The sequence below is a fragment of the Hemibagrus wyckioides genome, linkage group LG23 (genome assembly GCF_019097595.1).
Source record: "Hemibagrus wyckioides isolate EC202008001 linkage group LG23, SWU_Hwy_1.0, whole genome shotgun sequence".
Taxonomy (NCBI): Eukaryota; Metazoa; Chordata; class Actinopteri; order Siluriformes; family Bagridae; genus Hemibagrus; species Hemibagrus wyckioides.
Genome location: NC_080732.1, coordinates 6,185,838 through 6,213,595, shown reverse-complemented (window position 1 = coordinate 6,213,595; position 27,758 = coordinate 6,185,838). Strand labels below are relative to the sequence as shown.

At 40.1% G+C, this 27,758-nt stretch overlaps 2 protein-coding genes across 6 annotated transcripts; both read left to right on the top strand.

Annotated features, from left to right (window-relative positions):
• The first annotated feature begins 453 nt into the window (after positions 1-453).
• zfhx2 (zinc finger homeobox 2) lies at positions 454-15,141 on the top strand. 4 transcript variants are annotated; one of them, XM_058375836.1, is made up of 6 exons: positions 454-557; positions 5,359-5,517; positions 5,736-5,796; positions 5,914-9,977; positions 10,549-10,650; positions 12,110-12,247. In XM_058375836.1, exons 1-5 carry the CDS (start codon positions 552-554, stop codon positions 10,633-10,635), a joined length of 4,377 nt encoding a protein of 1,458 aa, XP_058231819.1. In that variant the 5' UTR covers positions 454-551; the 3' UTR covers positions 10,636-10,650; positions 12,110-12,247. The 4 variants fall into 4 exon arrangements, with proteins under 4 accessions (XP_058231819.1, XP_058231816.1, XP_058231818.1 ...); XM_058375833.1 differs by lacking the exon at positions 10,549-10,650 and having other exon boundaries at positions 12,110-15,141; XM_058375835.1 differs by lacking the exons at positions 454-557; positions 10,549-10,650 and adding an exon at positions 669-948 and having other exon boundaries at positions 12,110-15,141.
• A 960-nt stretch (positions 15,142-16,101) lies between these two features.
• On the top strand, positions 16,102-26,436 carry pabpn1 (poly(A) binding protein, nuclear 1). 2 transcript variants are annotated; one of them, XM_058375847.1, is made up of 7 exons: positions 16,102-16,914; positions 19,331-19,439; positions 20,317-20,384; positions 20,788-20,894; positions 21,369-21,456; positions 21,754-21,905; positions 25,953-26,436. In XM_058375847.1, the coding sequence occupies exons 1-7, from the start codon at positions 16,780-16,782 to the stop codon at positions 26,131-26,133; spliced, it is 840 nt and encodes a 279-aa protein (XP_058231830.1). In that variant the 5' UTR covers positions 16,102-16,779; the 3' UTR covers positions 26,134-26,436. The 2 variants fall into 2 exon arrangements, with proteins under 2 accessions (XP_058231830.1, XP_058231831.1); XM_058375848.1 differs by having other exon boundaries at positions 16,104-16,914; positions 24,780-26,095.
• The last annotated feature ends 1,322 nt before the right edge of the window (positions 26,437-27,758 follow it).

Genomic DNA, 27,758 nt, shown 5'->3' with positions numbered 1-27,758 from the left:
GCACTGGTCGGTGTATATATGCTTATATAAATATATATACGATTACATAAGCAACTTTCTTTGATAGATAACATTTTTGTTTTGTTTGTTTGTTTTTAATTATTATTATTTCTTATTGGCCTTAGATTATGTCTAACCACACAAGTTGCTGTGTAAGCTGTTAATATAGACTGAATAATGGATTAAAAGGAAGGAATTCAAAATCACACAGATTTATATGAATGTACAGCCCGTCAAAGAAAATAAATCGAGAGCATTAAAACCAATCAGATGAAGATAGTCGAGGTTCTCTGCGGTAATAAAATAAATAAATAAATAAAGGCAGGGTGTTAAAACTGCACATTGTTTAATGTGTTTATCAGTTCAGTTAATCACTGTGGCTGTGGGTGAAAATGCGTCTTGGTTAACGTGTGTGGGCTTTGGGGGGTGCTGTTGTGTGTTTACTACAGGGTGGGAGAGAGAGAGAGAGAGAGAGAGGGAGAGGGAGAGAGAGAGAAGAAAAACTTTTCAGTGTTGTAGAGCGACAGGAAGCGCTGCAGTGAGTCGTCACCATGCAGGTAAACGCTTTCACTAATTGCTTTAGTGTTAATTAAACCACGTTATGGCTGAATTAAGCAAAGATCCGGGGTGTTGTCGACTTGATTGCGCCGGGGAGGAAAAAATAATAATCTTCGACTAATTGCTGTATAGCGTGTTGAATTCTTTCAGTGTGTCTTTTAGTTGGATTTCGGCTCTGCTAAATGGCAAACTTTTCTGCTTCGTAGCTCTTTTTCCCCCCCCCGTAGCACGCCGTTGATTATTCGGGCGTCAATGATGGAGCACGGCGATGATCAAGAAAAAGAAATAAATAGTTGTGTTTGTCACTAATTATGTTGTCGGTGGACGAAGTTAGGTAGCGAAGGGCACGGTTCGGATTTGTTAAGCGGTGTAAAGAAGGGCGATCAGCGGGTATGTTTAAATTTATCCACGTCTGTTAGAGGACTCTCTAAAGGCATTAATTAAACAGCTTTAGTCGGTGTAGGCCTCAGTTTCCGGCGGGCGGTGTGCACTGCGTCCCCCACCAACAGGCTACAATCTGCGGATAAGGACACTAATCAAGGCCGTGGCTTTAAATGAGAAGGGGAGAAAAGCCTATTTACGAAAATTCAATTAATGCATTTGGACTTTGACTCTGTTTTTTCGGTACAAAGCCGAGGCATATCCCAGCTCGCTGTGCAATTTGTCCGCTTGTGCTTCAAGTTCGAGCTTTAATTTAAGTTAAAAGACGCGTCTCGCAGCTTGATAAGCGATGCATAATTAGTTAGCTAGCCAATTTTGTTTAGTTTTCCTAGATGGCTAGGTGAGGTGGCAGGCGAATTTTGCTTCTTTGACCCAAATCGCGGTATCGTAATGAAATTATCCCAGGCTCGATTAAAGTTGGAATCGACCAGGGTCCGAAACAGAGCAGAATGACTGAGCTTTAAACGTTAGGTTTCGTGATAATCGAGCTAATTGGAGTGTTAGCTAGCCAGGATAGCTAACCCTGCCAATTGGTTCTTGCTAATGAGGCTGTGGCTTAATTAAAAAAATTATCCGGAGATAACGGACGCCCCGGGACTCTTAAATACATCTGGATTCCACGGATTGTTTCGTAGGTATCATTTTTGTGGGCTCTGCTGTACTTGGGTGAGTTCCGAGTACTTTTATTTAGGCGTGCAGGACAAACTGTGTGTGTAGCACGAAAGCTAATTGGCGTAGCGGATAGACCACTGCAAATGGACACTATTGGCATTTCCTTAAATAGTTGCATCATACACCGAAATGTCTCAATTACATCGCATGGAAATGGATACGAAACTGCGCTTAATTAATTCCGAATGAATATTTTCAGTTTGCTGATTATTTAAATGATCTTCAGACGACGAGTGTTGTTTTTGTTTATTTATTTATTTTAAAGCGACATTACACTGCAGCAAAATCATCACGATGAGTTTTTCATCTCCTTTGCAATTGCCATCAATGATAATCTCATTATATAATGCTTAGCGAATCTTTTTAAGTCATTTCCATGCTGTTAATTAAGCTGTTGGGGTGGATTGTGTAATATTGACAAGTTCCACTGCGTTGTCCTTAGCAGTATAAATATAGACCATTTATTTATTTATATAGGGATTTACTTGTTTATTTGCAGACATATGAAGCAATGGTTAGGCATCTAGCTTATTATACTGTACATGTGTGTGTATACAATGTTGTATTTTTTGCCCCAGCTTTACCTTGACCTCCTTACCATCTCGTTTTAATGGGTTATTAATTACACCAATCAGTAGGTGGCAGATAATTGACCACATTTCCTCCAGTATTCTTCTGAGGAAAATAATTCTTCATGGATTCATTTGGTAACTGAAGGTTCTACTTGGCATCCTTTCCTATAGGGAAACGCGCTGTAGGGTTCCACACCGAACCCCTATAGGGGTTGGTAACAATGCTGTGTTGCGTTGATACCACAGCGGCGTTGAATTCACGAGGCACACGGTTATGTTTCTGACTAATGCGGTTTTATTTCAACTGTTTCTAAGCCTAAGAGTTAGGTAGTAAGAGAGCTAGTTAGTTAACAGAGAATAACAAGGGAAGGAGTCTCCAGTCGCAGAGCTCTTTTAACAGTATTTGGATTTCTTGATGCATGATAAACCTCATTTTGTCTTGTTAATATACGTCTTATTAGCAAAGAGGGTCATGATGATCATAATCGTTATAGCACGTTGTTATAACGAGCTAATTGATCCTCGTTGTAATTCTATTAGATTAAATGTACATGCAACTACTGATGCATCTGACAGATTCATGAACATCCCCCTATTAAGTGATGTTTGTGATAATGTGCAGGAAAGATGGCTAAATATGACCATAACTATGCAATACACAGTCCTAGATAAGCTAGGACAACTCCGTACACAGCAGTTAATAAGCACGGTCCAGCCTGATACTTTCATGTTTCTTACATTTGATTCGCAGATAATCCAAATTATTAAATTTAAGCTTCCCATTTTTCTCACCGATAAAGTGCATTGTTTTGTTGGGTCATTATCTTGATGCATTTCTCTGTAAACTGGCAGCTACAGTGTTTCTGTAGACTTCTGAATTCGTTCTGCTGCCACCGTCATGAGATCCATCATCAATAAAAATCAGCAAGACTGCTCCAGAAGTTGCCATGCAAGCCCAAGCCATGACACTACTCCACTGTGCTTGACTGATGAGCTGATGACATTGTTTTGGATCACGAGCGATCCTTTCTTTCTCCACTTTCTCCACATTTTGGGCTTTCCATGACTTTGGTAATGGTCAATTTTGTTTCCAGGACTTTTGTGGCTCTGTACTGTTTTTGCAACTTCCAGTTTGGCTTTCTGATTTTTACTGCGTCTTTTTCGGTATTGTCTCAACAATATCTCGTATCTCTCACTATCTCTGCTCTCAAAGTTGTCTTCGAACAGCAGATTGCAATATCTTCACTCCTGATCTGTGGCGGTTGTTAGTGATGTCACTGTTTGGTTTTTACTCACAGTTCTCACAATGTTTATCAACTGCTGCTGTTAGGGTTTTTTTTTTTTGCTGAGGTGATTGATCTGGTGTTTAGTACACTAGTGATTTTTCTTCTTCAGGACATTCCAAGTTGTATTTGCTTGAGCTGTGGCTCAAGTTTTTCCACTTTTTTTCCTCCCATAAACAGTTCTCTGGTCTCTGTTATATTCTTCACAGGTAAAACCCAGGGCTTAAACCAAGCCTACTCACTCAGATCTATTTATTGTTAAACAGGGCACGCCTGGGCAACTCAAAAACACCTGCCAGTCACATGTTCCAATATATTTGATTAACTTGAACAAAGGGTGGGTTCAAACAAAAGGTGTCATGTTCTATGCTGTTGAACACATCGAGATGTAAAAAAAAAACAAAAAAAACAGGAAATGAATAATTTCTGAGAACCTCTGAACTGAGTGTCATCATTTCCATATTCTTCTTTTGAGCTCCAGTGTTGAGCAGAAGAAGCAGCAGCCTTGCCGTTCCAATACTTTTGGAGAGTGACTCTCAACAAGCTTACCATGGCATTATATAGGTCTCTGAGCAGTCAAAACATGGGACAGGAGCATTTTAAGTTGCAGTAAAGTATTACAGTGACAGGGTGTTTTAGTCAAATTGTGATCTTGTGCTTTGAAAATTGGTAAATATTAGGTCTGGTTATCTTCATCTGTATTCATTTGTCTGTTAGTGTTCAGAAGCTGCATCTTTACTTCTACTGCCTGGATAAGTACACATGACGAACCTCAAAGCCTGAATGAATTTACAAAATATTGTACAGAAATTCAGAAAGGTGTTGGGTGTTAGCAGTGAACTATATTCTGGTGCGTCATGACCATTTACTTGATCTGTGAAATTGACTTGAGGTTTGCGATGTGCTTATACATTTTGGGCGGATGCAAAAGAGCAGCTAGAGTGATTTTTAGAGATTTTTAATAACGTTGCAATAAAATCTTATTGACAATTCCACTGAATGTTACGGAAGTATTTTCCGGGCTATTTTTAGAACTCATTGCACATTGTAATTGCAGTTGCTTTTCTATTTGTGGATACATAAATTGTGATTTTTTTTTTGGCATTTTCGTTTACATGAATATATAATGTCTGGCAAATTTAAAATATGAAAGCAATGTCAACTTGTAATTCCATTTCCCATGTCTTATGAGTTGTTATACTTACTCGCGCCACATATAGAGTTTGAATCACAATTTACTTTGCATTTATCTAACACCTTGCACAGGAACAAGTTAATGAGTGTAAGGGTAGGAGTGTACTTTGGGGCGTGGTTGTATTTGGAAGTGAGCCAAATAGAACATGATAATGATAGTATAAAAATAAATTGGTCTAAATTTGTTTTCTAGCAACAGTGACTTTATTAACATTGTTATAGCACTGTTACTACTAAGGGGTTCGAACCTGAAATCACCACAACCACCCTTTCCCTAATTCAGGGGTGTCCAGTCTTATCCGAAAAGGGCCGGTGTGGATACAGGTTTTCATTCCAACCAAGCAGAAGCCACACCTGAGTCAGTTGAAAGCCAAGATCAGCTGATCAAACAGGTGAAATCAGGTGTGTCTCCTGCTTGATTGGAATGAAAACCTCCACCCACCCCAGCCCTTTGTGGATAAGATTGGACATCCCTGTACTTAGCGGTGCGTCTGGGTGATAGACTTTAGTGTGGGTCCATTGATCTACTCCAAATCTTGAAATGAATCAGGAAAATTGACTAAAATTATGTAACTAAACTAAAGAAACTATTGATACTCTTCAGAAGCCAGTACCTAATGGTGTCTTTTCTATTTCAGGAGGAGCTGGGAGAGACCATGGGTGGGGACAGCGATGGGGGGTCAATGTGGCTGTGTCCTTTGTGTCAACAAGGTCAATTAGACCGGGATGGTCTTGCTTTGCACCTGGCTGAAAAACACAGCGTGCTTCCTGCTTGCCTTGATAAGCTGCTGGACATTGTGAGTTTTTTTTTTTATATCATTATTTCAGTGTGGAATATTGTGGTGTGGGTGATTTGTGTGGCATTTTATTCATTTTAAGCACCTAAAAGTACCGTTAATAACGTTCATAATATGTAATATAATTTATGTACCAGTTGGATTGTGGAAGACTATAAATAATATACAGTACCATTCATTATAGCTTAAGTGTGCTTTTTTAATTTTACTCTGTTAAGGCGGCTCCCAAACACTGTTCCAGTGATGAAGACAGAGAGTCTGGTACACAAAATGATATCAGTAAGTTTAGGCCTCATCTTTCATTGCAGGCATTTACTACTAGATCATACCAAAAGAAATGAATGGACTTAAAAACATACCAACTTTCAATTTTATTTATTGTTTTTTTTCCCCAAGATGGCACATCACAGCAGCAGTGTTCAGAAAACTCACCTTTAATGGAGTCTCAAAAAGAAGCTGTGTCCAGTGTAACTGACCAAGATGGTTCCTCCCAGGAAAAAGAATTGTGTGATGAATTGGGAGGAGTGGGAAATGAGAATGACTGGAGTAATATGGAATCCAATCAGGATAATGTTACGCAACCTGAAAGGTCAGAAGCCTCGGTCAGTGATGATAAATCCAATGATAAAAGCAATGCTGCTGCTGATGGCGATGTTAACCACCCTTTCAAGTGTCACGCATGTTTGGAATTCTTTCCCACCAGATCGGCATTGAGTGTACATTATAATTCAGCCACTCATATCCAAAGGATGAGAACAGGAGCAGGGAATGACAGCGAGTCCTCGACCCCTATTCCCGCTCGCCCTTACGTCTCTAACAAACCTTACCAGTGTGCAGTGTGTCGTGTCTCGTATAACCATGCCATCACTTTGGAAAGTCATTTAAAGTCCGTATTGCATCAGAGTCGTAGCAGAAATGCTGGAAATGCTGCAATTAATTCCACAACAAATGCAGGAAATGGAAATGTAGCAGCAAACGTGGCAGCCACTACTGTGGCTAATACCACACAGTTAGCTTATGTTACGACCAGTAATTGTGTCACCCAAGCAAGCTTGACTGCATCTCAAGCGATAACCAAAGATGAAGAACAGGTTAAGCCTCAGCCTGCACCCTCATTGCTTTCTTCTCCAGTGGCTTCAGCTCAGGCAGTATCAGCGTTTCTTACTCTCTTAACCTCTAGTCCAAACTCTGTCCCACAGTCCATCCTCCCCTCTCTCTTTGCTGCTGGAACAGGTGCTGCAACAGGAACAGCAACTCCTCATCTAATAACCCAGCCTCAAATGCTTATGCCCCTCATCTTGAATGGACTCCAACCCCAGAGTCCATCCTCAGAGTCCCCCAAACAACTTTTGCAGCAAACAGTACCGGTCCTTGGTCTCAGCGCAGCACAGCAGGCTCTCTTGGCCCAAGGACTTAGTGGATTGCAAAATCAGTGGGCCGCTTTTAGACTCTCCAATGCAGCTCAGATGTCTTCAGAAGAGAATGACAGTAGTGCTGATAAGGGAGCAGGCACAAAAGTAAAAATTGAGGAATCGCACCAGGAGTCTTGCGATCAACAAGTGCCACAGACCTCTGAAGAAGCCTGGACCACGGATGAAGGTTCTGTGAAAAGCGCTATTAATAAAGTAGAGGTTAAAAAAGAGTGCAACAGCTTAAACTACGAGAATCAAGGTGTTGATGAGGGCATGGAATGCAATGACAAGAAGCAAGAGAAGGATAATATGGATATGGAAAGCATGGACGAAGAGGGGGATCTGGGAGAGAATGCAAAAAGAAGTTCTGATGCAAATAAAGACTCGGCAGGCCAGGACCTTCAGTGTAGTTGTGCATCATCTTGTCATACTGAATCCTGTCAGTCTCCTACACACAATGATAAAAATACTGTAAACAGTTCAGAGGTAAAACATAGCCCTGCAAAATGCAACCCCTCCAACACTAACCTTGCCTTAATGTCCTCACAGCATAAGAGTGCCAAGGCTCATGCAATCTTGTCCTCAGGACCTCCAATACTAACCGAGTTTCAGTCTCAGGTTCTTTGGGCCTTTATTGAGTCGCGAAACGAGGCTGATTCAGCAATTCCACCAAAAGAGGACTGTGAAGCCCTTGGCAGGGAAGTAGGGCTAACTGAGGATGAGGTACGAAGATGGCTGGTCGATGCACGCCGTGCCAAAGAGAGACAGAGTGCAGAAGGAATGGAGCATGATGAAATAGAAGGAAGCATTGAAGATGATGAAGGTGCTCTAATGATAGATGAAACCGAATATGGACAGAGTCCATCAGCTGCAAGTAGCCATGCGATGGATCTCTCTAACAACTCTGAGAAGCACAAAGAACGAGTATATAGCCAAAACCAAGGGGACTTGTGCTTAACCTCTGACTCAGAAAATGAAGAATTCTACACTTCTGTTATTGTAACTGATGAGGAGAGCCAAAGCAGTTCAGTGAAAGAAGAGCCAAGTAGCCCAGTTAAACAGCCTTCACAAATAGAAACATCAGGGGAAAGGTCTAGTGGTGGAGGAAAGGTTCTCCGCTCCACTACAGTCTTCCTTTCAGATGCTGAAGATGAAGATGAAGATCAGGGTGCAAAAAATAAAAAGAGAAAGCGGGAGATAGATAAGGAGGAATCAGAATGCAAAAAGGAGAGGCATGATGCTGATCTTGATCTTCAGTTAGAGGCACAAGCTGATCCTCCCACTCCACTTTCAGTTGCAGTTGACCATCAAGGTCTTCCAGCTGGAATCTTGCATCCCTTGCCTCTTTCCCTTTCGTTGGCCCAATTTCCGACTCAGTTATTCAGTCCCTATGTCCTCTCGGTTCCGTCATCTGTTGTTGGTGTTGGTGTTTCGGAAGCAGATCGAGCAAAAGTAGCAACCTTTACAACTCCCACAACTATTACTCGCACTCAAGCTCCTTTCTCTGACCCACTTCATGGAGCAGCCATTGGTTCTCTTGCGCAGTCCACCCCGTTCATATCCAATGGCAGTGAATGTGAGTCTGCCTTAGATCTCAGTATAGGGAAAAATCAAAGTTCAACAACCTCTGCCTCTGTCTCAGCAAACAGCAAGGTATCCATACAGAAGACTGCTTTGCTCGATGGTCTTGGATTAAGGCCTACAACTGTTGGTGTCCCTGCTGACGGGAGTCTTATTGTTGTTCAGGTTAAGCCTGATACTGCCATTACAATCCCAAACTCTAACACTACCATTGGTAACAATAATAGCTTGGCTAAGACAAGCACAGTGTTCATGAGGGCTGCAGAGAAAGTAAATGCCTCCTTAAAAGACAGTGAACAAGAAAAGGCAAGAGACCAAAAAAGAACGAATGCAAGGAGGTTCAGGGACATGAGAAGGTCCAGGACTATCATTCAGGCTGACCAGCTGGATGTGCTCTATGGATGTTATTTCAAAGACCCAAATCCAGGAAAGCATGAATTTGAACAAATATCAGAGTGGGTGCACCTGCCAAAGAAGGTAGTACAGATTTGGTTTCAAAATATGAGGGCTAGGGAGCGTAAAGGGGAAGTTCGTTTCATCAGTGATGGCACATTGGCAGCTGTTGGAAAACCACTTATTAAGTTTACTTGGCCACTAACGAAGCCCATTTTTTCAAGTACCCCCAAATCCAACTCGAGCCCGACAACTCCTGGCTGGGTCCCACTTAAGCCACAACCTGGCAATGATACCCTTAAGACAGAAAAGCTTATGGAGGTTAAAGAACCACAGAAAATTCCTATACAAAGTCTGAGCAGGCCAAAGGAAGTGACATCAACTACCACTGCCAACAGTACATCAGCACTCAAGACGAAAGGTGAGGCAGTGAATGCATTTACGATGGTTAAAATCGCCCCCAAAACTGTGGCCCCAATAGTTACAGTTCCAATACTGACCAGTAGCTCTGCCATTCCCCTAAACCCTCAGAAGCCCAAGCTTGAGGTACAGAGTGATCCAGACAGGGCAGAGGAGAAGGATAGACAAGATCAAGAAAAACACATCCCTGGCACAACAAACCGCATGGTTCCGAAAGTGTCCACTACCCCAATTAACAAATCTCCGACTGTGGCAACTCAGAAACACAATGGCATTAATTATTGGTCTCAGAAGGGTCAAATTAAGATCAATACTCTGTCCAGGGAACAGTTGGGCCTGAGCACCCCACGCCCTATCATCACTGCAACTTCAGTCGTAACTCCTTCCATGACGGTTACTTCAACACCATCCAGTCAAAACCAAAAAGAAGCCAATTACATTCAGCAGCACTCCACCCCAAGAAGACCACGAACACACCTGAACTGTCTGCAGCTGTCCATTCTCCAGTCTTGCTATGAGACCTGTGCCCATCCAAATGCATTAGAGTGTGAAGCAGTTGGGACAGAGCTTGGTCTTCCACTTAAAGTGGTGCAGATCTGGTTCCAAAACACGCGTGCCAAGGAGAAGCGTTGGAGGCTACAGCAAGAGAAGCTGGTAAAACCATCTTTACACTTTAAATAAGCATGTTTACTGGTAATTACAGATTATAAGGCTTGTCTGATCAACTTAGCCATGCTGTCCACCCAGTGTTAGCAATTTTGTCCCTATATTTGAACTATACCTGTCCACTTATTTCTTTATATGCTAAGTGATTAGCGTTCACATGCATGTCTACAGCGAGAGGAAAGAAGCATTCAGACACATTTGTGCCATTTAATGTCCATGTTATTAGGAACACTTGCAAATTCATGCAGTTATCGAGCTAATAATATGGCAGCAGTTCAGTGCATAAAATCATGCAGATACAAGGTCAAGAGCTTCAAGGTGTGATCTTTGACTTGAACTGCAGCATGGTGGTTGTTGCCTGGCTGGTTTCAGAAACTGATCATCTCTTGGGGAATTTTACACAAAACAGACTCTATACACAAATTGGTGCGAAAAACAAAAAACTTTGACCGTTCTGTGGGACGAAATGCCTTGTTAAGAGGTAATCATGGGCACAGACTCATTGAAACTGGACAGATAATAACATGGTCTTTTTTTTTCCTACTCTCCAAATGGCCAGTTTGAGGGAATCTGTTTCCATGATGGCCCCAGATTCCTATTCTTGGCTGACAGGAGTGGAACCCACGGTGGTCTGCTGCTGTTGTAGCCCATCCAACACAAGGTTCGCCATTTTGTGGGGTTTGAGTTACTATAGGCTTTCTGTCAGCTTAGACCAGTCTTGCCATCCTCCTCTGAGAGTCAGCAAGGTGTTTCAGCCGGCACAAACCTTCTGCAAACTGAATGTTTTTGTTTCTCACACCATTCTGTGTAAACTCAAGAGAGTTTACACAGAATGTGCAACTCTCTTGACCCCCGTGCAAGTCCCACGAGATAAGCAGCTTCTTAAATACTCGAACTAGTCCATCTGGCAATCACAGCTATGGTACATTTAGTCACTGAGAAAACTAAAAAAGTCTGAAGCTCTTGACCTGCATCTGAGTGAGGTTTTTTTTTTTTTTAATACCTTGCGCTGCTGCCTTGGAAAGCTACAGTATAAATTAGCAGATGTACAGGTGTTCCTGTTAAAGTAGTTGATGCGTATATATCCATTGTGTGTGTGTGTATATGTATATGTATATGTATATATATATATATATATATATATATATATATATATATATATATATATATATATATATATATATATATATATACACATATATACACATATATATATATATATATATATATATATATAATATTATCCAGATTTACACATACACTGACCAGGCATAACGTTATGTCTACCTGCCAAATATTGTGCTGGTCCCCCTTTTGCTGCCAAACCAGCCCTGACCCGTCATGCACTGTGTATTCTGACACCTTCACGTGGGCCACACGATCGGATCACACGGGCCAGCCTTCATTCCCCACGTGCATTAATGAGCCTTGGCTGCCAGTGACCTTGTTGCTGGTTGTTAGATACTGACCACTGCAGACTGGGAACACCCCACAAGAGCTGCAGTTTTGGAGATGCTCTGATCCGGTCGTCTAGCCATCACAATTTGGCCCTTTGCTCAAATACTTACGCTTGCCCATTTTTCCTGCTTCTAACACATCAACTTTGAGGAGAAAATGTTCACTCGCTGCCTAATATATCCCACCCACTAACAGGTGCCATGATGAGGAGATAATCAGTGTTATTCACTTCACCTGTCAGTGGTCATAATGTTATGCCTGTTTGGTGTAAATGTGTGTATATAAACACACGAGATGGTTTTTTTAAAAAATAACCAAAAAAGTAGGAGGAAAAAAGGACTCGGATTATCAGCATTATAACGTTCTTGTAAAGCTGTTATTGGTGATTATAGCATTTAGATGTCTACATAAGATGTTAATTAGCCTTTTGCAGCATTGTTGTTCAATTTTGACCCATTCTTCTTGCATGTCCTTTTCAATTCCCCAAGGTTACAAAGGTCCCTCTGATAAATTTGCTCTGTCAAAATCAATTTTCATGAATTTTTAATGGGATTCAAGTCAGGCCGTGGAGTTATTTTGGCCGTGTGTTTGAATGCATATATTTAATAATAATAGTGTTGGCTGGTTAAACACACTTTTCTCTCTTATTTTCCCTTACACAGTCTCCTAATTCCAGTGACCCTTCCAAGAAGTTGGACATCAGCTCGGGCACTTACCTACAGTACAACGCGCTCAGAGCAAACCGTCCAATTCTGCCCAAACCAGTACAACTGACAGTTCTGGAAAGTTCTCAGTTACCTTCCGGAGGTCAGCCAGCAGCTCGTGAAACACTAAGAGGGAAATGCGATGTGTGTAACATAGAATTCGAGTCCAGGGCCGCTGCACGAGACCACGTTTTCTCTCCTCGGCATCTTGCGACTCTGAGAACCACTAACTTTGGTCAGTCTGCAACACAGATTAACAACGGATCGGCCGGTATCGTGAGCCAGGCTTCTACGAGATCACCAGCTGGCAGCACTAGCTAAGAAATGAACTTGAGCTGCTTCGTTAAGTGGACCCACTAGGCTCTTATGCTTTTAATCGGCAACGGTGCTCGTTTTTAAAGCTAACGCTCTTTTAATTCTGCACCAATCACAGTGGGCCTGAAAAAACTCTCCACTTTTGGATGTCAGCAAGATTTGATTCTAAACCGAACTCCTTTCAATGACTTGTTGCCACATCATTTCACTAATAATAATTAAATGAATTGGTTATACTGGACATGCAATTGCTTATGTTGTAACGGTCTTGTTTTATGTCTTTCACTGCTTTGTCTCCGTTTTAAAACATCTGTTTCTTTTGTGCTTGTTTATTATCCTTTCTTGCTAATTCAAAACACTCTGGCTGTTTGGGGGAAAATCTAGCAATGGACCACCTGAAACTCATCAAAAGTTATTCAGTGATTACGTACATGGTACTACTTTTGCTTGAGCCAGAAACGGTGTTGCGCATCGGCGTTTTAATTCAGAGATCTTATATTTTAATCAGATTTTATTTGCTTTTTAACATGTCGTCATTGGGAGTTTTTTATTTTGTTTTCCACAAGGTGAATAAGATCATGGGTGTATCAAAAATGTACAAATAGCTGATGGGAAGTAAATACGGTAGGCAAGTGCTGATACTGAAATGTCATGACAATTGCTTTTTTTTAATCACATCTTATCACAATATAGAATCCGAAAACATGCTTTCAGACATTTTTAGGCTTTTTATAGAACTCTAGTGCACAGATTTATGGGATACATGCAATGCCGCTTCAGATTTGGCCGGAATAAGGGCCCTTAGTAGACCGCTGTCTTTACGTTGCCTTCACTATGAGACAGTTTATCTTGGGGACAAAGTAGGTGCTGCCTCCTTTGAAATGCAAGGCAGTGAGTGATGCATTAATGACCACAATAATATTGCGATATATTGTAAAAACAAAAAATAAAATGAATCAATTATTGGCACATACAAATAAAGTATATGTTGTTTGTTTTGGTTTTTTTTTTTTAAGAAACCGAGGGAGTTGGCAAGTGCTCTGAATCCAGACACACACTAGGAGGCTGTTAATGAAACCACAGCGCCTCTGTTTGCCATCATGACAATCATACTATTTTTATTTTTTTCCTTTTCAAACTCAACTGGCTAAATCTGCAAATGTCAAATGGTTGTCATGCAGCACTTTTTCTTCCTTTAAAGGTCTGAAATATTTTAAGGTTTCCATACTGCTTGGAATAAATGTTTGTATTATAGTGATTTACTGTATGTCAGATTTTACTGAAGTGTTGCCAGCTTCCGCTGTATTTTATTAACACATGGACAGGAAAGGATCAGACCTAGCCGCTGTGCAAAAAGCCAAAGTTAATTCTATATGCTAGCGCAATTTTAAAGGATTTTGATATGAATTTGTGAAACAGCAAAATTATATGAATTGTATTTCTCCACGTTTATTATTATTATTATTTTTATTTTTTTGTTTCCCTCTTCAGTTTGTCATAACCCTAATGTGTTACAAATAATCACTGCTTGCACCAGGTTTTTATGGGAGAGAAGTCATTTTATATACCCCCTTTTCCTCATTGTGTTTTACATGGGTGCAAACTGAGTACTTGTGCTGGGTTGGAACTCTTTCTTTCTTTTTTTTTTTTTTTCTTTTCTTTTTTTTCCTTCTCCAAGGTGTCTCCAGCATGACCACGAGGTACTTTCTGTGGTTTTTTTTATTTTCTTTTGACAAGTTTGTCTATTTGTTAATATGGAAACTACTCAGTGTGACCCAATGTGTGAGTTTGAAGGAAACGAAATACTAAAGAGAACTGTCATTTCATTTATGTTTATTTTTTTTTTAAGTTGTATATTGTTATTAATGTTACTATTAATAGTTTTAACAAGATGCAAAAACTAAAAGGTAACTTTTTAAAAGGAACTCTATTATCGAAATGGTATTCCAAAGTTAATCATCTTTCTCTTGCTTTCTGTCAAACAAATGGAAAAAAACAAAAACACAAAAAAAAAAAAAAAAAAAACCAAAAAGCATTTTAAGAGAGCGAGAGAGAGTGTGTTTTGTAATGGATTTCCCACACCTTGACACTTTGAACAAGTCCAGGAAGGTGTTTGATATATTGCCGCTGAAATAATTGTGTGCATTTCAGCCAAAAACAAAGTGGAGCACTTGGATGTGTGACGATTGAGAAGCGTGTGGCGTTTTTTTTTAACGCACCTCCGTTATTTTTTAAAACACTCTGTGTTGAGCTGTAGCTCGTGTTCGCTGAGCATGAACTGAACCACAGTGCTAAACGATGGGATCACACAGTGTTGCACTGTTCCAAGTTGAGAGGAGGCGCAGAGACCTGCTTTTTGACTGATTTGATTTTTTTTTTTTTTTTTTCGGGGTTTCCATTAACACTTTATCACTTGTTATAACTACTACTTGCTATTGTTTTCATTACTATTATCACAGTTTGATTATTATTAATTCATTACGGTTTTAATAGCATCTTTATCTTCATTGAGATGGTCTTGGTATACTGCGAACTGATGGTGAAAGTGTTGTTAAGAAATATTAGAATATTGTTTAAGCTTGTTTGTTTTTTTCCCCCCCTTATACTTGTACCTTCATTTTTGTGTTGAATCTCCTTTGTTTTCTTATACAGAAAAATAAACTGAACTTCACTTAGTGGTGTTTTATTTGTCGACCCAATGAACCATCGAAAACATTTTTCTTTTAACATTTTTTACGCTATTACAGGTTGTTTTTTTTTTGTTTGTTTGTTTTATAAATGAAGATTATGTAAATGTAATGCTACCCCATTTTAACCCGCTGCTGGAAGATGCTCCAAATTTTCTTTCTTCCTTTCACCATTGCTTGACTATATATATCTATATATATATATATATATATATATATATATATATATATATATATATATATATATATATATATATATATATATATATATATATATATATATATAAAGGTTATACTGATCAAGCATGGTTTGTAAATTGCATGCCTATATTTAAAGAGCTCTGTATTTCTCCTTTTAATCTAAACCACATTTATCTTGGGTCTAGCAGGATTTGTTTGTTTGTTTTTGATAAATGTTGACCAAAGTGCAAGCTTCACTGCAAAAAAAAAAAAAAACAAAACCCACGCTTTTAAGCATTTTGCAATGAGTCGTAAAACATTTAAATGAATAAATAAGTAAATAAATAAATAAATGCCCAAGTGCAATCACATACATGTCTGTATATCTGGAATGTTTAGCACGTGACAGCTGGGTGGTTTGGACCAATCAGATGCCGAGGTTTCATCCGGGTCTTTTATCTGTCTGAACTCCGTTGACTTCAAGAGAAGACGCGAGCTAATCTAATGGACGTGAAAGTTACTCATCTTTATTTTTAGTTTTTAAAATGTATTTTTATTTATTTCCGAAAAATGCTAAGTGACATTACAGGAGACCTAACATGCGAGTTATTCACACGCAAAATACTGACTGGATGACTTCTTTTTTTTTATCTATCTATATTTATATAAAATTAGTGTTGTTTTGCATTTGCTGTTGTTTGTTTGTTTATTTTTTTAGGCTGAAAAACGGCGCCCGATTTAAAATGTATATCCACACTGAATTATCTGGAAGTCGATGATCGCAGCCGTAAATTAACAAAACTTTTAAAAAAACAAAAACAAAAGCCTGTGATCGATGACGGCTTTTCACTTCCGACACCGAAGTGCCGTGACCGACAGATTCTCATCCAATCACGCACGAGGTTGTAAAACAAAGTTCGCCACACAACAGAAAACGCTGCGCCTCTCGGCCAATTGGAGCGTCCGATATTACAACGGAGGCGGGCCTAAACTGTTGGTATTGTCCTATAAACTATTGAGTTTGGGCCTGCAGTGACCTAACGCCCCGCCCATGGCTTCCATTTCTGTTCTGGATCACACGGCGCAAAGCGAATAATACACATTAGAGGGGTTTTTTTTCTTGAATAATTTTGATGTAACTGATAATTATTAGCGAGCGCGAGCTCCTTCCTGGTCACGGCACGAGCGATCGTTTAGTCTGGCGAGTAGCAGTAAGGTATATTTGGGGAAAAGGTTTGAGGCTTTTGTGTAAAAAAAAAAAAAAAAAAAAAAAAAAGGGAGACGGGCCTCTTTATTCCTCTTTTTAACTTTAGCGGCGTGTTTTCCGCCGTTGTGGTTTTTTTTTTTTTTTTTTTTACCCCCACCACCTTCTTGCCCCCCTCTCGCGTTCTCCCAGCGGCGTGAGTAGAAGCACGAGGCACGCGCGGAGCGGCGGGAATCGGGCCGATGGCGGAGTTCGGTAACGGACTGGCGGAGGAATCTCTGCTCGACTCAGACCCCGGTCACCCAGAGCTGGAGGATCCGGGTGTTGGTGACGAGGAACCCGGTTTAGATGAGGGAGAGGCCGCTATTGAAGACCCGGTGAGTTAACACAGCGTTATTATTAGCTTCATCTCACGGCAACGGTATATTTTTACACCACTAGCACATGTTCAGCCAGTCTACCCGGTATTTTCGCCCTGCTTGGCGTTTTAGTCCCTAAATATCCTCTCATATAGTTCCCTCTTGTGAGGTTTTACGGGGTAAGGCTTTTTAAAATCCGTTGGCGCGGTCCGCCATTGTGGCTCGCGCGGTGTTCGCCGTGTTAGCGTTAGCGCATGGCGATGGCGGCCATGTTGGCGCAACATTAGGTTTTTATTTTTTTTTTTTTCCTTTGGCTGGTGGGGGGGAGAAAACCTTCGTCGCAAAAAAATGCGAGAGGGGGTTAACGTTAGAGGGTAGGACAGGCCGCCATTAACGCCGCTGCTGTCTGCAGAGAGGCGAAAAGCTCACGGTAAAAAAAAAAAAAAAAGCAGCACGCCTCTTTGTTTTATTATTAGCGATAATAATAATAAAATGACTGGTCTTTGCTAGCTGGAATGCTAACGGTAGTAGCTTTGTTGCTTTGTCGCTGTTTGCTAAGCGCGGTAGGCTAATGTTATAGAGCCGGAATGCTCATTAAACTGTTAGGGTTTTTTACGTTATTTATGTGCATGTGCTAGATTTGTATGAAATGAGAATGGCTGGTTGATGGATTGCGTTTGGGGGGGAGGAAGAAAAAGGAGGATTTTCGGGAGGATTTGGCTAGCCCGGGGGCTCTGCTAATTTATTGCGCGTTTTGTCTGAAGACGCTGGTGCATTTTCTTCGTCCTGGTCATCTAATATAGCCGGGCATGTTGTGCACGCGCTGGATGAGCATGTCGGTTATTCGAGAAAATAAATAATAAATCTCGGAGCGGTGTTTATTTTGGGTGTAATGGTGCTTTCGTCGAAATGTCATTTATGGATAATGGGCTCGATCTGGAGACCATAGACAACTGACGTGCTGATGACATGTTCACCCTGATCAACACGGCTGCTGTGATTTCAGAGCAGATCATCTTTTGTTAAAGATGGGGTGGGTTGGGGGGGGATCCTGTAATATAATCAAACATTTGTGATTTTTGTGCAAGTGTGTTAGGACAGGGCATGGTGCGATCTGCCCTGCAATGCAGCACTGCCACAAGAGCATCACACTACAAACGTGTGTGTGTGTGAGAGAGAATGGCATCACGCCTTTCCCTGTCCATTAGTGTGCTACACACATGTAAGCTGTGCCGCAAACCGCCTACTACCCATACAGATCACCGCTGTTTTAACACCTCACTCGGTTCTCCTGCATTATTTTTAGTATTGCAGTCAGTGGGTTAAGGTGCACGTATTGCACACGTTAATTGGTTTAAGGAAACGACGCGATTGATCAAGCTGCACTGTGTATCGAATGGCTGTGTTCAGTATGATGCCCGTCCACATGACTGCTCATCGGGAAGACTGTTATTTATCCGCAATAGATGATGCAACTACAGTGCTTATTGTGTTGGTGATCGGTAGTGTAAAAGGTTGTGCATACAAAGCGGTGTGTGCGCTCTTTCTCTCTGAATGGACCAATTAATCAGAACCTACCTAGTAGTCTTCATCTAACTGATTCCGGCACATTGAGCCATATTTTTATTATTATTTCTACTACTATTACAATAATTCATGTCTCTGCGCATCTCAGGGTCTCCAGTTCGACCCCCAGTATGTTTCTGTGCATGCCATGCCCCCCCAATGTATGTATGGGTTTCTGGGTTTCTACCACCTCCCGAGCCAGTATGTGCAATGGTTGCTCTATAGTATCTCGAGCTATGAAGTGTGTGTTCATGCAGGATGCCCTGCCGTGGGCTGGTGTCCTAGCCTCGGAGTGTATTCCTGCCCAGTGCTTCTGAGCAAGATCTGTTGAGACCCCCCGACTGAGAGAAAATGGTTACCGAAGATGAATTCGTAGTAGTAATAATGTAATAGTAGTAGCAGTATAAACGACATGCTGTGCATTGCTTCAAAACATACGAAACCGTCATTTTAGTTAGCGGTATAATTTTAACAGATCGTTAAATTCATAATTTAATTCATTAATATTTCAAATCCATCTCTAATTTAGTTTGTATTTACTTAACATGATTCACTGTAGACCTGAGCTAATCGTTATACTCGGTCTAGAACAAAAATTGTTCTTCTGGAGCGAACGGTTGCACCAAAGACGGCTAACTTTATGAATGAAACAGATTTTACCCTGGGGGCACACATGTAGATGGTTAGGGCTGTTTAATTCCAGGCAATAATTTGTAACAGCTTGTTGACATGTACAAGTCGTCATGGAACCTGTGCAGTATTCTAATTTGTATTAAAATGCCGGTTGATGAACATTTGTATTAAATATTCATGATACTATATCCCGATTATACTAATGTTTTTGCCGTGATATTTAAAATGTCTGCAGGAGCTGGAGGCCATTAAAGCCCGGGTGAGAGAGATGGAGGAGGAAGCAGAGAAACTGAAGGAGCTCCAGAACGAAGTGGAGAAACAGATGAACCTTAGTCCTCCTCCTGGTGAGTGTGTGTTTGTGTGCGCGAAAGGGAGAAGACTTCACGTTGAACACTGCTGACAAACCGAACTGTGCTGAAGCAGGAACATGGAAACAACTGGGTCACTCTAAATTTTTCTTGTTCTGCCTGCAACCTAGATTCTTTTCAGGAACAGAACAAAAACACTGCCTTTATCTTGACATGTGCTGATATCAAAGCTTCGCACCGCATGATCAATTTTTAGGATTTGCAAGTCCATTTAAATAATTACTGTTTGTCTGCTTTTTTAACTTGAGAAGTTTTTGGAAATTTTTTTAGAAATATTGCAGTGTGCTTAGTGTTGCTCTAACTGGTTTAGAGTAATTTCTCTGAGGAGAAAACGTAGCACTGATGGTGCACGACGCTGTTACTGTTGATTTTTATTAAATTATTATGAAACATTACATTTCTCTTTAAAACTGTTAACATAATGCAAGGTCAGGGCATTAATCAGGGCGATTGTGTTGATCAATCTGTGGTCCAAGCTGTTTTTAGCTCTGTTAACACATGTCCCAGATATGCATGGAATCGGGCAACTAAATGCGGCATGATTACTTAAGTTTAGGATTATGGGTAATTTGCTAAGCTGAGCCACCGATAAAACCTTATAACATATATTGACCACATATTAAAGGCACGTTTCTTGAAATTTAAAGAATTAAAAAGGTAATCGGTATGATGATAAAATGTCTATACTATTCCCCTTTCCTTAACATTGGTAAATTCATTTAAAATGATTTATTGCTTAGGCAATAAAGACTGGAACGTATCTATGTACTTTTTAAAAATTTATTCCCTATTTATGCTCTTTTTTTTTTTCTTCCTGCTTTAATATGAAACTGCTTTTGTGTTTTCATCATAGCTGGTCCTGTCATCATGTCCATTGAAGAGAAGATCGAAGCAGATGGAAGATCAATTTATGTTGGAAATGTACGAGTTACTCTACTTTCTTGTTTTTTTTGTGGTTTTTTTTGACAGGTCGTAAATAGCATTACTGGTAATTTTTTTTTTTTTTACTAGTAGTCACTGTATGGATGATGCCCTTTAGTGATAGAGAGCAATAAGACAAATGCTTTCATTCTTAAATGTATTAAGTAGTGTTAGTGATGGGCTCTAGTGGTATCTCGTATCTAATTACATACAGATTTACATGCTAATTTAGAAGTACTCTGTTCTTTGCACAGTAACGGAATGTCCTTATTCTGAACCTTGCACCATAAATTCAACTAAGTACGACACCCTGACCTTTTGATAATGTAAGGCGTTATCATGAACTTAGAATTACATAGTGTCACAATGGGTTTTTTTTTTTTTGGGGGTGTTTTGTCTATAGGTGGATTATGGAGCAACAGCAGAGGAGCTGGAAGCTCATTTTCATGGCTGTGGCTCTGTTAATAGAGTCACTATCCTGTGTGACAAATTTACAGGACACCCAAAAGGGTAAGCAACAAAAGTGCTGTTCTCTTCCCCTCTTTATTCTGCTATCAGTCTCTCGCTCTCTTTCATATTGTTGTGTTTTCTTCATATATATCAATGATATGGTTTATTTTCTCGTTAGTTGAAGCTAGTATCTGTTACATTTCCCTTTTTTATTTTGTTGCTGTATGGCTGTTCTCAAATTTCATGGAAACAGATCGGATTTGTCCTTGTGGAATTTGTATCATTACCAAGTAGAAGTGGGTGGCATGATGATTTTGTAGTAGTATAATGTTTTGGGATGCAGCCGTGAATTCAACAATGGACACTTGTCACTCAAAACAACCCACGTTTCTGAATATCCTTCAGTGAACGTTCTAAAATGGGATGTGCAATGTTTTTTCCATTAGTTTTTAATCAGCTGTCGCCTTATTTCTTTCACCCAAGTGTGTGTCTCCTGATTGTCCGTTTAAAATACGGTTTTCCATTGTGTTTCAGGTTTGCATATATTGAGTTTGCAGACAAGGAATCTGTTAGAACAGCAATGGCACTGGATGAGTCCTTATTCCGAGGAAGGCAGATAAAGGTAAACGTCTCATAACAGACTTCAATTTAATGGGGGGAAAAAGATACCTTATCGACTAGAAATGCTGATGAGTACAGAATCTCAAGAACAAACTTAAACAGCTCGTAGCCCACAAAAAAAAGTAACTTTTACAGCTGTTCTTCAGTATTTAACCTTTAAGAAATCATTGAATTGTATTCATAACCCAAAAAAAAGGGGGACGAGCGTTTATTTGTAACATTATCTTTATAGTCTAGTTCCATCACACTATACTTTTTGTTTGAACTGCATTCTTAGCAACTTGTGACCGATTTTCAGGTCGGGGCAAAGAGAACGAATCGACCTGGTATCAGCACCACAGACCGTGGGTTTCCTCGGGCCCGGTTTCGTTCACGTGGAGGAAGTTTCTCGTCTCGGGCTCGGTATTACAGCGGATACACACCACCCAGAGGAAGAGGACGGGCCTTCAGGTAAACAGAAGACACACCTCAGTCTTGCACACACCACTGTGTGAACACGTCAGACTATTGAGAGTGATGCAGCCTTTACATTTATCCAAAATAAGGACCCTTCAAGGGCAGCAGTCCTTTCAAATAAAGATTTTCATCACAAAAATGCTGCCTGTTTACAAATTCTCACAAGCGATGCCAGGGTAAAAACAATATTGTGGCCAACAGATGCTCCATGTCAAAGCTTTAGAACAGAAGGCATAAACATGTTTCTAAGTAGTACACTTGAATGATTTTTAGGTAAAGATTTTTTACTTATCTCCTAATGACAATTAGATTACTGTTTTCATGAAAGTATCTGCAGGCAGAGATTTAACAGGCACACCCTTGGGATACACCCTGGGATAGTGCATCATTATTAATGTATAATCATGTAATAAACATTGACTTATAAACAGCCCTGTATATTTCATTTAAAGCCCGGATATTTCAGTTAAAAATACAGAAAACCATTTTCATGGCTCAAAGTAACCAGTCTGCTCTTACTTTGAGCCATGAGATTATATTACTGTATATTATATTACTTGTATTACTGTAACTCTTTCATTTCTATTAGCGTAAAGTAGAAATCTCATAATGATGCTCATTGTTAGACTAAGTTTTGACATTTAAGACGCCTGTTTTTTAAGCCTTAATACCAGTGTTAGTAATTTTATCAATCAAGTAATTTTATTCTTAAGGCTTTACACAAGGACTGGTGTGACTATGATGCTTTTTAAACTAGGCAGACTTCTCAGGAGCATAATGCTGCCTGCATCAACAGCCTTCTTTGTATTGCGATGCAGGGGAGTAATCAGACTTGTCCACAAGATCTCACAGAACCAATCGCCGACACACACATAGTGGGTAGTCGTCATACTGATCTTGAACATCTATATTTCACTTCCAGAATAGAGGTTTCATTCCTGCAGCCTGATATTGATTTAAAATATTTAATCTATTGTCCATATTGTGACCTGTGCTCAAATATAAAGCACACTGGGGAGGGGGGAGAGTGTGTGTGACTAAGCTGTGTTTGCATCTTTGGATGTTCTTGCATGTTTGTGTGTCTCAAGTGCTTTTGTGGAGACACTGCATGTCACCTTCGTACGTGTTTGTGCTTGAAGTTTGTTTCCATCCAACTGTTTTACACACACCAAGTATTACGGTTAAGAGTTTACGCTCATCTGAGATGTGATAATTGGGCATAGGATGCAATCGAGGCTGGAAAAGACTGTTGTCGTTATCTGCTTCACGTGAGCAAAAAGGTCTAAGTGATGTGGCCGTAACTTCGACAAAGATTTTGTGGGCAGATTATGTCCTGTTCACACCAGAAATGCGGAGAAATGGTGTACTATTAATAGCCAGATGTGAGACGAAATGTGGAACTCTATTGCGTCGTGTGATTTAAGCCTCTGCTTTATAGCAGAAGATGCAGAGCCATAAGGATCCAACGCCACAGCTGCAGATTAAATGAGCACCCTTATTGTTCATAGGTTCTTAATAGGCCTGCTATTACAGCGTTTTACTAACTGAAGCTGCATTCAAAATGGCACAAGTTCCATAATCAAGGAGTGGACAAATATCAGCACTCAAAACAGATTACATATCTGCATGGTCAGATTCATTCACAATTGCCCATCAGAGAGGCTTCAAGCAAAACCGTAGACTGTTGAATCGCCTGTTATTAACTTGTCCTACAGCCAGAGGAAGAAACCTTTTACGATAGATACTCGTTTTCAAATCCTGACATCTGCTGAATTATGTAAATGTGCTAAGGATGTGGTGTGGCTGTTGGTAGTAACTGTTAATTGCACTCTACTAGGTGGCATGCAGTGTAGTTCAAAAGCTAGCCCTTTAATACCTCGATATGGTACACGATTGCCTCACATTTATCCCGTGAAAAAGAAGATACTAGCTCCAGTATCTTCACATCACGGGTGAGACGAAACATCAGCTGCCTTTTTGTCTTCATGACCAGAAGTGTTTTAAGGACTGGCTATGTAGAGTGTATTGAAATGCATTAAACGTGGGAGTTAATTTTATGGTTGATGGATGTTATTTCTGCCTTAGCTAGACAAGACTAATAGGCTCGCTAATGAATTGATTTGTCCACCCCTTTAGTCTCACAATAGTTGAACACTGTTGAACAGTAGCATACAGCAGCGTGTGGTTTGTGACGCTGTTCTTGACTGTGGAGTGTAAAAGTTGTGGTTAAGATAAAGCTATGATGCAGGGATCGGAGACGGATGGTGTTGAATGAATGATGAGGTAGTGGGTGTATGTTCTGGCCTGTTCGGTGCTGTGTGTTTGGCTGGTGCTCTTCCGATGATGTCATCGCGTCACCCCTGTTGAGAATATTGCTGGAAATACAATACGGTCACGTTTTATTTTTGCCCATTTTGTAAAACATCTGGATGGAAACATTGTGTGTGTCCATCATCTCTCCCCTACAGTGACCAAAGGAGCCCTAACAGAGAGAGATAAAGAGGGAGAGAGGATGTCTTCACTCCCCCCAAGCCCCCCCACTCCCAGATTTAGCATTTTAATGCATTTGCATTTGTAGTACTAGACGAAGCCCAAACGCTTCATACTATATAATAATATAATAGCATATATATATATATATATATATTTAAAAAAAATATTTAAAAAAAGATTATTCAGTAATGCAGATGACAATGGTATACATTATAATAACTGGACATTCTGTATACCTGCAAAGTATTTGTATATAAAAAGAATGACGCACCTGTATCTCAAATATTAAGCCCCTTTTTGTACGCATAACAAATTTGGTGTCCTCCATCTTCAACCAAAAAAAACTCACCCTCTTTTTCTCTCTCTTTTTTCCAGGGGCCGAGGGCGATCAACATCGTGGTATTCCCCTTACTAATAACTCCCCACTGTCATTTCCCCTTTTTACTGTCATCCCTCTTTTCCCTGTTTAAAAAAAAAAAGAAAGAAAAGAAAATAACCCCTCTCAATAAAAGAAGAAAAAAAGAAGAAAAAAAAGACAAAAAAAATACAAAGAGGGAGAAAATAGAAAAGAAAAGAGCATCTCCCGGACAGACTGACTGACTGACTGGTGTGTGTGAGCGTGCGTGTTGCAGTCACCCCGGTAAGGTACCGAGATTTTGGGGAGGTTCTTGGTTGGCATTTGTGAAATGTTTAGAGAAGATGGTGTGATCTCAGGCTGCAGATGTGTCTCCTTTGGTCTGGCTGTGAGTTCCTCACACAACTCAAGGAGCAAACTGTTTTTCCCCCCTCCTTTTCTTCTATTGTACCTTGAAGATGTGTGGAAAATTCCCCAAACATGATGATGCCTGTATGTTTAAATAGATATCCGAGGTTGCCAGATATTTTTTTTCCGAACTGTTAACATGCACCCATCCTCTTTTTTTTTTTTTTTTTTTTAAATGTTCATTTTTCTCTTGTTTGTTTCTCTCACTCACCTGCATTCTTTCTCTCTCTATCACAGCTTGCAGTTCAGTTCAGGGTGTTTTTGTTTTTAAAGTGTTCAGCTGTATGAGACATGCCAAGTTCTTTTCCTCCTGATTTATTTCCCGGCCTTTCTTTGCATTTTCATCAGTTTCTCCTCTGTCGACTCATGGTTTTTGGCTCTTTGAACGCTTAATTCAAGCACTGAGGCTTTCATTCTTTTTTTACCTTCTGATTCCTTTATCCAGCCATGTTTACCTCCTGTTTCAATCTGTCCATTTCTTTCCTTCCAGCTTCCCCCTCTGTCTTTTCTAGACTGTGCCCACTAATGACTCAGAAGCATCGAATGAAATTAAGACCATTTTCAGCTTTCTGATTTCTTTCCTGAATCTACCTTTTACTGCCACTTCTTTTACTTTCTCTTTTACACATATGCGCCCAATCACTTACATATATTTCAGCTAACAGTCCCCACCCGTTCACCTTTTTCTGTTCCTTTTCTGAACCGTCCTTGTCTGGTTCTTTCTCTCTTCTCGTTTTCTTTCTTCCCTCTCTCTCTGTGTACTAGACCACTTCTTGTCGTTTCAGGTTTCAGGACCAGTGGAGGCTGAGTACTCCTCCTCCCCCTGTGGCTGCAGCGCCCCCTACAGTCTCACCATCGTCTCTTTCTCTCTCTGCTCCCTCTATCCCTCTATCCACACTCATGTGGGGGGGTGGGGGTGGGGCACAGGGTGATCCCCGGCCTATTTACTACAACAACAAACGTTGAACGCGCACACACATACACACACGCGTGCACACACCCCACCACCACCATCACCACCACCACATATTTATATAGTGAGAGCAAAGCAGCTGGTTAAAATGGGAGAGAATGAGACGGTGAGGACAAGAACAGGTTAAAGGGGAGGGATGCATTTCTAGGGCCCTACAGGACTGATCCTGGGAATTTAAGGTTATTTAAGAAGGACAGACGCAAAGCTTTTATTTGTTGGGAGGGGGGGTTGTGTGGAGAGGTTTTTTCTTTTGGGGTTTTTTGTTTTGTTTTGTTTTTTGTTTTGAGACGGGGAAGGGAGTTTGGGGGGGGGAGTTTTGGCTTTTTTTATTTTTTAACCCATGAGTCTGTAATTAGGAAAAAAAAAAAATAAAAGATTGTAAAAATGAAGTGTGTTTGTGATTTTTCTGTCTTCTCTCCATTAGTGAAATCCTGTCTCAATCCTGTAGAAAACCTCTGCTTGCACTGAAATATGGAAGTACAGTAATCCCCCGTTTATCACAGGGCTTCTGATAAACAAAAATCCGATATCCACAGACGCCCCACACAGAAAACATTTGCGAGCATATAGCAAGATGAATTTTGAGTAAATTCGTAGAAATATCACATTTATAGTGAGTACTGTATGTATGCATGTTCTTTGCCAGAAGCCTTAGAAGGTGCAGAGTGTTTGGGCGACATAATAGGGCTTGCAGAAAAAAACGTAAAAATACAGCGTACGCAGAACAGAACAAAACCAAACACTCAGGTCAGTTACCCATGAAAAACAGATACTGGAGGATTCTGCTTCCCTTTCCCCGCAGCCAATCACAACCGTGATTAAATGAATGGGGCATTCCGATTGGCCAGACTTATTCCTCCAGCCGTACTGTATTTTGATTTTCAGCATCCTTGTACCGCACTTTCCTAAACAATGCTACGCTGTACAGTATTTTATATATTATTAACATTTTATAACATTTTATTTTAATTAATATTTATATTTTGTAATTAATAATTGTATTTTTTTTTATTAATAAATGACCTTATTTTAATATAAAAACAATTCACTTAAAGGTTTGCGGATACCACGCAAATATACGATATACCTGGAAATTCCACAGAATAAATTAGTTATGTTCCAAATAAAAATCTGTGATGTACTGGGACCGCGATATAGAGGGGGATTACTGTATTACAAAAATTTTCAAAACACAATCTGATTAGAAATAAGACTTTTTATTTTCCTAAAGCAGTTTTCTCTTGGGTCTGGGATAATCCAAACCGTAGAATGAAGTACACTAGATCTAGGTTTTATCTACCACCAACACTGGTGTTTCTAGCCTCAAATACTAGACAACAATTTCCAATGATTGTTTTGAAGTCGTTATACAACCCCTAGCAAAAATAATGGAATCACCACTCTTGGAAGATGTTCATTCAATTGTTTAATTGTGTAGAGAGAAAAAAACAATCACAAACATGCCACAAAACTATTTTCATTTAACATTCCAACCTTCTGGCTTTATGAAACACTTACAAAAATAAAAAAAGAAAGAAAATTGTAGTCAATTGCAACTGTTTTTACAGATCAAACAGAGGAAAAAAATATGGAATCACTCAATTCTGAGAAAAAAAAA

Bases quoted from the DNA above. Each gene is read 5' to 3' on its own strand.
- pabpn1 (XM_058375847.1), top strand. From the start codon at position 16,780: ATGGCGGAGTTCGGTAACGGACTGGCGGAGGAATCTCTGCTCGACTCA. The intron at 19,440-20,316 runs GTGAGTGTGTGT...TTTTCATCATAG, and splicing joins GAACCTTAGTCCTCCTCCTG to CTGGTCCTGTCATCATGTCC. The intron at 21,457-21,753 runs GTAAACGTCTCA...ACCGATTTTCAG, and splicing joins TCCGAGGAAGGCAGATAAAG to GTCGGGGCAAAGAGAACGAA.
- zfhx2 (XM_058375833.1), top strand. The intron at 5,797-5,913 runs GTAAGTTTAGGC...TTTTTCCCCAAG, and splicing joins TGGTACACAAAATGATATCA to ATGGCACATCACAGCAGCAG. The intron at 9,978-12,109 runs GTAAAACCATCT...TCCCTTACACAG, and splicing joins GGCTACAGCAAGAGAAGCTG to TCTCCTAATTCCAGTGACCC.